Genomic DNA, 9,203 nt, shown 5'->3' on the forward strand with positions numbered 1-9,203 from the left:
GAGTGGTACCTGCAGCTGTACGCACTGTGCGTACCTTGAGATTTTCCTTTCAGTTAAAAAAATGTTTTTATAAATCAAATACTTGATTTGACTCATTTTTTTCTTATTTCAAGAATCTTACCAAGTAAAACTTTCTTACTCCATTGGCAGATTTTTTTTTTTTACTTAATTTAAGTCAATTTTTCAGGCTAACAAGACAAATAATCTTACACATTCTGAAAACAAGATTATTATTCTTACACAATCAGTTCTTGTTTAGTAAATCAGTCTCAAAACAAGATCAAAAAGACTGGCTGGATATAGGATTTTAAAACTTGGTTAGATGGACAGTTTTTGCAGTGTAGCAAGTTGTGCTGAAGGTTTTTGGGTGTTTTAACCTGACAAGGCCAAGGTCCATTGACTTCTCATTGATGATGGTTGACTGTAGCCTGTAAGGTGTTTTTGCTACCATAAAATATATTTGTTTGACAGATCGGTTCAGATTGACTAATACTCATCTGGTTTCTGAGCTACCCTGAAACCACCACGACTCAAGCCTTACAGGGTGCTGACCAAGAGCCCCTGCTCCAAAAGCAACACACTTCACACTTAACTGAAACTAGCAGCTGCCCACATGAACAAGACAAAAGGCTTCAAACCAGACAATGATTGGGTTATTTGACCACAATAACAAGAAGTGTGTGTGGATGAGACAAGGCCAGACTTTAAACCTAAGGGACAGTGTACCAGTTGTCAAGCATGGCGGTGGTAACATCATGCTTTGGGGCTGTTTTCACCTTAAGTAGTGCTGATTGTGCAAAGTAAACACAATAATAAACACATAATGTAGGTCTGTCTCCTAATTCTAATTTGACCCTAAAACAGCAGCTAAATGGTTAAAACTGAAACACACAGCAAAACAAAGCAGGATAACAGAAGCTGTGAAGGAGATCACGGAGGCCACACCCTTCAGACCTTTCACCCTTCACTCAAAAAGCAGACTGTTGGATTTACTTAACCAAGTTGTGCCAACAGTGGAAAATGTTGATATAACCTGGCTAAGTAATCCAACACTGTTTTTTAGTGTAGAACTCAGATAACTTATGTATGCGTGACCACTTGCTGCCCAGTTACCATTTTATATCATGTCTTCAGTTGGAACATGTACTCACACGTCTTTTCATGGGAGGTGTAACTTCACAAAATTCAGTATTATTAAAAACGTCACACATAAAGCAATAAAGAGAATTAATCTTTTGGGTTTAGCTCCAGTATCAGTACTTGTAACTGCATTTTTTTACACCTCATTGGAGCAAAGATTTCATTAGTTAAGTTGCTAAACATACATTTAAAAATAAATTCTTCGGTTTGTAATAAATTTACAAACGCCACCGTGAAAAATGCCAAAACTCTGCGGTCTTTGTTTTTCTGTTTAATTTGCTGATGGCACAATGAATCCTGGGATATCATCGGCTCCGTAGGATACAAAATGCAAAATGAAAAAACAAATGAAAAAACTAAGCATTGAGTCTCTGGAATGGCTTTCCAAAACCCTGATCACTAGCTGACTCCAACTTTACAAATTATGTTTAAAAGCCAGGTCCTCACCAGAAAATTATCCAGTTTAAATAAATTTTCACTAATTGGGACAAACCTTCAGCCAAAATGATACCAGAAGCTTTTGATAGATATAAAGTGTGTGGTTGAGGTGCAACTTGCTGAGGGACATTAAACCATGTATTAGTGGGGGTGTATGAATATGTCTGTGCCTTTATAGTTGTCTAATCCCTGCCTGGATTAGAGGAAATCCACAATAAATTAAATTTGTACATTGATGTTGTATGCTGTAGAGTCATTCCACCTTGGGAAACAATCGGCCAAATCAATCATTAAAAACCCTAAATTCACATCTATGCCTGCAATGACCAGATAAAAAACCTCGGACAGATAATCTGTGTTGTTTTTAAATTATTCATCTCCTTTTTATGTAAGAATGCAGATGTCTACAAATGTTTCGCAGCATATTGGAAATTCTTACAGGGACACCTTTTGGCAAATCTCACCTGTCGAGCCACGCAAGGAGGCTCTTGGCAGCAGCGATGAGGTCCACCACGGAGGTGAGGAAGTCATTGGGCAGCTTTCGAGTGGCTCGGCCGTCGTACTGACCGCTGCGCCGGCGGCCCGTGATGAAGTTCTGCAGGTTCTTCGCGGACGCGCCGAGCTTATGAGACAGCGTCTTCAGATTCTCAGTCTCCAGACCGTAATTCTGCAGGAGAGAAATAATAAATAAAGGAAAGTAAATTCTCTCTGTTTGACCAGCTTGTCARTGTTTGCTTTAACTGCGACACGTTCCAATAATTTTTCACCACAGAGACTTGAAAGTTATCATTGTTCCGACGCTTTCTCTGTGACAACCACTGGCAGCACAGATCTACTTCGCTTCGTGAGAGAAAGGCTGCGGATGTGGAAAAAGGAAGACAAAACAAAACAAAAAAATGTGTAAAAGCAGCTGTCACTTTGAATACTATAGCTGAACACTTATTTTCCTCCAACCCGCATATGCAGGCTTATGGTTTCTTTCACGTCAGAGCTTCTTGGAGGAGAGAGAGCGCAGCGGGAGGGCCACTGATCATATTTAATACAGGAAGGCCTGACAGACTTATAACTAAAATCCCACTTACATAAGAAGCTTTTTGGCTGTAGTGCCCCCCCCCCTCCCCCATAGGATGAGAGGAGTTTAGATCCAGATTGCATTTGCAACCTCAGTTCAATAAATCTCCATCCAGTTTCTTTGCAGGTCTCTGAGATTAACACAAAACCATCTGAGTCTATCTTACAACACTCAGCATCAGTTATTCTTCTGRTATTTTAAACTTTAATAGTWATTTGGTTGGTTGGTTTAATTAACATCAACAATATTGGTGTTTACTTTCATGATTGTTGGATAAAAAATAATCTAAATGCATAAAAATTCACCTGTTAGCTATATATAGAGTATTTCTAGCGATGTAAAGGGTTAGCCTGGTGATTTTTGACATGTCAAATAGTTACAAATAATAAGAAACTTGTGAACGGTGATATTAATCACAGAAAAAGAATTAAAAATCCAACATCTGTCTCCAGGCTAGGCTAATAGCTAGCCAAACCAGGGTTGTTTTTATAAAACTAACTATTTAACTATTCAGGCTATAAAATAACTCTTTCTACAAAATGTCTTACAGCTTTAGAAGAACTCTACATTAGGTAATGTCAAGCAGACTGAGGAGACAGACATTAAAAAGTTAATTAACAGCTATAGAATTTGAGTTTTTTTTTTAAGATGGCAGCAATCTGCTTTGGTCTTAGCTGTGTTTGGACCAGCCATTTGCTCGTCATTTCTGTCAAACCAAACTACAAATTACTCTGAGCTATTTGCAACGGATAAGATGTTATTTATTCATAAACATTTTACATAACCGCATTTCAAAATGTTTGAACTATCCCTTTAAGTGARATTGTAGAAATGTTGCTCAAAGCTTATGTTTTTCTTGTGTTTGCACCATTCCTTTAATATATGTCTTTTTTCAACAACAAAAAATGTAAACTAGAGGAAAAATCAAGTACTTTGTTTTATAGAGATTGCATTCTCTGTGGAATAAGAGCTATCAAAGTTTACTTCATTTCACATATTTTTAGTTTTTCATATGACAAACAGATGTCGTGTTTTTGCACCCAGCCCCAAACTGACTGCATTATACTGCTATTAGCAGCATGAACAGAAAACTAACATGATGTTTCCCAATCTGTTGTGATCCCAGCAACATTAATCACAAGCTAACACAGATCACTGCACATGGAGTTAGTGTTAAAGGCTGAATTATAATACGTTCATACTTGCAGCACACGAGGCGAATCGGCACAGCAGAGCTGAAGCACACGCTGAAAGAGCAGTTTGAGGATGAGGCAGTAATGACATGTGTAGGACCTGCCTGCCTGAAGATGACGTTTTGGACAGATTACTAACTCCAATAGATCTCAARTGATATTTTAAAATAGGAGCCTAAAGCAGCCCTGTCCACCATTTTTACACCAAAAGTAGCACATTTAGTCTGGTTTGACAGATTAGATCCTTYCCAGTTAGCAGCAGAGGCATCATGTTTAACCTCAGCGCACTGAGAGCTAAAACACCCAGAACTGGAGGCACGTTCAGTCCAAACCTGATACAGTTTTGTTTCTGTCTTCTTAGACCTTTAAACAAATCAGGTATTTTTTTTGAAGAAGTTACACTTTCTTTTGTCTGTTCTCAGCTTGACTAGGGATGCACCCATCCCCATTTTTCACTTCCRATACAGATACAGATATTTGAGGTTTAGTACCGGCCAATAACGATCCAGTACCGACCCAGTGTCAAAAAACACTGACTTAAAAGTGTCTTTCCTATGTTTTTTGTACACAGACATTACTGAATTACAAATTTTATTGATCAATGTGTACCAGCAGCCTACAGCAATCCTAAACAACCCAATAGCTTCACAAGCTTAATGAAGTATGTAAAAATAACACATTACCTTGTTTAGTCAGTGCAGGAGTATAACATTCAATGTAAAACGAATAATAACGGAACTGAAACTGAGGAAAAACAATAGCTAGACTACCTTGCTCAAACATCAACAACCTGGAACAAATCCTCTTTCAAATGGTTTTGTCAGTGCAATTTCAAAATATAATGTAAAACTCATCTCTTTGACATCTTTTATCTCTTTTGATATGTTTGCAGTTCAGGTATTGCCATCTCTGAGAAATATTTTTGTCTCCAGACGGTAAGGTAGAGTAAAAAGGTTCTGATTCTTTAGCCCGCTCCACCTTAAAAACAATGTGAGTCTCTGAGCTGCGTATCGGTAGCGCATAATGTCACTCACAGGGATCAGCATAGACTTAGTATGAATAGATCTGTCCCTATGGATTTAATTTGTCACTGGCCGAACAAACTTTCATTTAATTCCAATCAATCTATAGATGTCCCTCCCCTTGGTTGTCAGTCAAACAGTTTATGGCTCAATATGGTCGCTCAGGCCACAACACGTGGTTACGTGGTTGTTCGGCGTTCATTTTCGCACGCAATCTTCATAGCTCCTTGAGAAACACAGTGACTGTGCCAAGCTCCTGAAACCCCTCCCACATATGAGACCTGTCACCTGACGTTATTTGTGCACAAATCTGTTGCAGTTAAACCCTAAGTTATTAGTGTGAAATACAATTAAATAGGAATGGATAAACACAAAAAGTACATTCATGTAAATTCAGTGTTGTTTGTGGTAGTTTCGTTTAAATTGAAGACAATGTTTTTTTGTGCAAAACAAGCTTATTCCAATGGTTTAAGTTTAAAATTAAATTTTGCAAAACGTAGCTCTCGGACAATTTCATTTTCTGAAAGTAGCTCTTAAAGTGCCTGTGACGTCAAATTTTTGTAATACAAATGAATGCATTTTTAAAAAGAGGCCATTGATAAAATATTGCAAAAGAAATTTCATGTTGCTGAGATGAACAGTTGTTGAGATATTTACCTGTGAAGTAACAGGAAGTGATGTCAAAGGGGAATGTCTGAATGTGAACAGTGTTGCTACAACAGCTAACGGCCCAGACTGTAGAGAAGAATCTGATGTTTCTTAAGATTATTTTGAATAACTATCAGAGAGATGAAGAAGAGTCAGAGTTCAAATAATATTGTTTCAATAAGCAAAGACCAGAGAGTTTTCTTTGTTAAAGAGTTCCCCTTTGATGTCACTTCCTGTTTCACTTTGGCTGAGTCAAGTTCAAAAGAAAATATGCCAGTTATGGGACAAAATAGGTTAAATTGTGTGCATTATTCCAACTTTCTTAAATATAAAGATGTTTTCTTTGACTTTTTGTATTTGAAGAATATGCATGTCASAGGCACTTTAAGGAAAAAAAAGGCTGGAGACCCCTGCTTTAATCTGTTAATGCCACAACTGGCTCAGTTGTGGTTAGTTTTCTGTGGTGCTGGTCCATACATGGACCACATCTGGGCCACTAAATGGCTGTCATTCTTTATGGTATCTGGGTCAGACAAAATTTGCTATGTGGGTGAATGCGATTCAGGTCATTTTAAAATATATTGAGACAGAATTTTGTTTGGTAGTAGATGAAATTTGCCCCCAACACATACTCTGAGTGTTAACTCGTTTTCTTTCAGCACGTTTTTGCTTCTAATTGCAAATCTCAAACAGTTTTAGAGGAACCCAGAGAAACTCATGTAAGTCTCTCTGTATCTGCTGCTCAGTAGCTCTGTGTCTTATAGTGGAGCCTTATGTAAATAAATATATGTTAGAATCATCTGCAGAAACATTTTTGTACAGGAAAAAGCACCAAAAGCAAAAGCTTGAGTTGAATTAATTTGCAGTTTTTAAGAGCTGACATTCCATTAACTTTGACACACTGATCCCTATTTTTCAAATATGAGCTGTCAGTTTCTGTGTTTCAGCACGAGATATTCCAGCCAGTGAAAATGTGTGAAGAGCTGGTGATTGTTGTGCACCCAGGATGGCAGGCAAGTATGTGGCAGCAGGCTGGTGGCTAAATTCCTCTGGCGCTTATTAAAAAGTAATATTTACAGGCCAGAGAGAACCAAAACCAGACATCTAGGACAAACCAAACAATCTAAAATAACAAAACACAAGAACTTGACAAATGCACTATAAAAACAGAGGTACTAGTACCGGGCAGGCAGATTAAACATGTGGGAGCAGCTGAGACAATTACAGATGACTGACAGGTGCAACAGAACATCAGCAGGATGCCACAAGAATCTGGGTTTCTAAAGAAAAACTCATAAAGTCCTATCAACTCCCAAAATTCACATGGAATATTTCCAAAATTATCCAACTTTACTACCAAAATTTACAAAAAGAAATTCCTCCACTTTCCCACTGAAAAGAGCGTTAGCATTTTAGCATTTAACGAGCGTTAGCAAGTTGTTCTGCGAGAACCTCAGTCTATAAGCGTACAGTGGGTGGACCTGGACTCACCAGTGCACAGAGTAAATCCACGGCTTCCAGTATGAGTTCCTGGTGGCCGATTCTGGACACTCCCAGGTCCTCCAGCTCCTGGTGGGTGATGCGTAGCAGCTGGTCCCCCCCTACGTTCTCCTTCTCAAAGGTCTTGATGTACTGCTGCAGGCAGTCGTCCAGGCCTGAGGTAACCACACGGGAACATTTTCAGCACAGCTTGAYGAGTTGAACATTTAGTCTCCAAAATGTGTTTGACGTTTTATATTCTTGTAAACTCTCTATTTGCATAATACCTTTTTAATAGGGCTTGACATTGCTTCTGTGAGCCAGATTATGAGCTGTAAATCTGCTGGATGTGTGAACACAGGTTGTATTTTGCTCTGTTCAAGTGTGATAACAGTCGGAGCAGAAATGTGACACGTTCCACCTCCTCAACGTGCCCGAGCTGCATTTTCAGCTTYAAACTAGAAAAATAAAAGCTTTCAATTAAACGGGACTGCAAGTCTGCRCTCAGCTTGTTTTCCACATTTTAGCACTGCGGCGGGTGTGAAGTCTTTTGGAAAAATAGTTGAATAAGAGCAGCAGACTAAAACAAACAGAACCAGCAGCTTGCATCAGTGGTTTTATGGTTTATACCTGAAATTTACATATGGGTGCAGTTTTTACTTTAAATAAGACAAAGAAAAATGTTCCAAGTCTGCAGCATCTCAGTTTGTCATCAAAGTCAATAAAATTGCTGATAATGCGACATTTAAAGCACAAACTTCTTCTGTAATGATCTTATGTTTCTCTAAAAAAATTAAATCTCTTGCAACCAAGTTCACTAAATGATTTAACAAAATAAATAAGAAAAAATAGAGCAAACTGATTTATTCTTTAGAAAACAGATTGTTGCATCTCACTCTTCATAAATCTGCATTTTAATTTTGGAGTCTTTTCTTCAAAGTGTTCTATAATACGGTGCCAAGTGTAAAATTAAATGTTTAAAAATGTAACCAACACATTTTTCATCATTTAGCTCACTTTATGAGTATTAAAAGTTTTACACTAATATTTTATCATTATTTATCTCACTGTTGTTTTGTTTCACCAATTTTTACTAAATGTTAAATTTAAATGTTGAAAATATATGTCAATATTATATCCTAAATCTAAATGAAAAAGGTAAATGTTGAGGTTTACGTTAAAGTATTTCAGAATGGAACACAGCCATTTATGTTCGTGCTGGGCTCTTGCTGTGATGTCATCATCCTGAGACAATAGCAAACGCTAACACTCCAACACAACTAAAGCTTCCCTTCAAGACATCAAACTCGCAGTTGCGGCCAGCGTCTGAGMTGCCCCTTCAAACTGCCGGACCACAGGTACCATCAAAATTGTTGTTATTGTACACATTTTGAATTTAGATTTTAAATTTAAAAAATTCATCAGTGTTAGAAGCATTAGAAGCGGCTAGCATTGACGTTTGTTGCAGGATGACATCATCCTGATTAGATTAAGCTAACTGCTGCTAACGCTTCTAACATTGTTGAAAACTGTATGTACAGTATTTAATTAATCTGCAGGAACGTTGTACCCAGTCTGACTTCAACTTACAGGTTTCTGTATAGTGTCCAGTATTTCCATTCGACACAGGAAGAGCTACAGCTAGCTCGTGCTTCTGTTATTTACATTTGCAAATAATTTTACTAACTCATTTGAAAACAATGGTGATGTAATGGTATAACTGATGTCTGTACAATTTTGAAAGTTGAAGTTGTTTTGCAGTAAGAGGGCAACAATCTGCTTTGTTCTTGACCTCAGTCAGAGTAGATGTTAGCTCTTTATCAGAATTAAACTCTGTTTGCCCAAAGTGGAATCATTCAAAATTCTATCTGCAACAGGTTAGATATTATTTGTTCATAACGCTCCCACAGAACTGAGCTAACGCTTTAGTTGAACAACTTATTTAGCTCAGTTTAGTTTGCTTTCGGGCTAAGCAAAACTTATTAAAAATTGAAAATCTAAAATATTTTTCGGCCAGAAAGCAACCCTGCATGCTCAGCGACTGTAATTTAAACTGTGGAAAAAAATGTGTGGCTGATTGTATGAATCCAGCCACTTTTCCCTTTCTTGTCCCTATTTATTTTCCCTGTCTCTTCCCCTCACACACGCTCACACACACACACACACACACACACACACACACACACACACACACACACACACACACACACA

General features: G+C 37.8%; 1 protein-coding gene across 1 annotated transcript in view; it reads right to left on the reverse strand.

Annotated features, from left to right (window-relative positions):
- Nucleotides 1–2,042: 2,042 nt before the first annotated feature.
- The window catches only part of LOC106537232 (connector enhancer of kinase suppressor of ras 2), a gene marked incomplete at its 3' end in the record, with an annotated part of 12,529 nt that continues 5,368 nt past the window's right edge, over nucleotides 2,043–9,203 (reverse strand). Inside the window, 2 exon segments of the mRNA XM_014034613.1 lie at nucleotides 2,043–2,245; nucleotides 7,005–7,168. Of these exon segments, the coding sequence (XP_013890067.1) occupies nucleotides 2,043–2,245; nucleotides 7,005–7,168 (367 nt within the window).

The sequence above is a fragment of the Austrofundulus limnaeus genome, unplaced genomic scaffold (assembly GCF_001266775.1).
Source record: "Austrofundulus limnaeus strain Quisiro unplaced genomic scaffold, Austrofundulus_limnaeus-1.0 Scaffold2192, whole genome shotgun sequence".
Taxonomy (NCBI): Eukaryota; Metazoa; Chordata; class Actinopteri; order Cyprinodontiformes; family Rivulidae; genus Austrofundulus; species Austrofundulus limnaeus.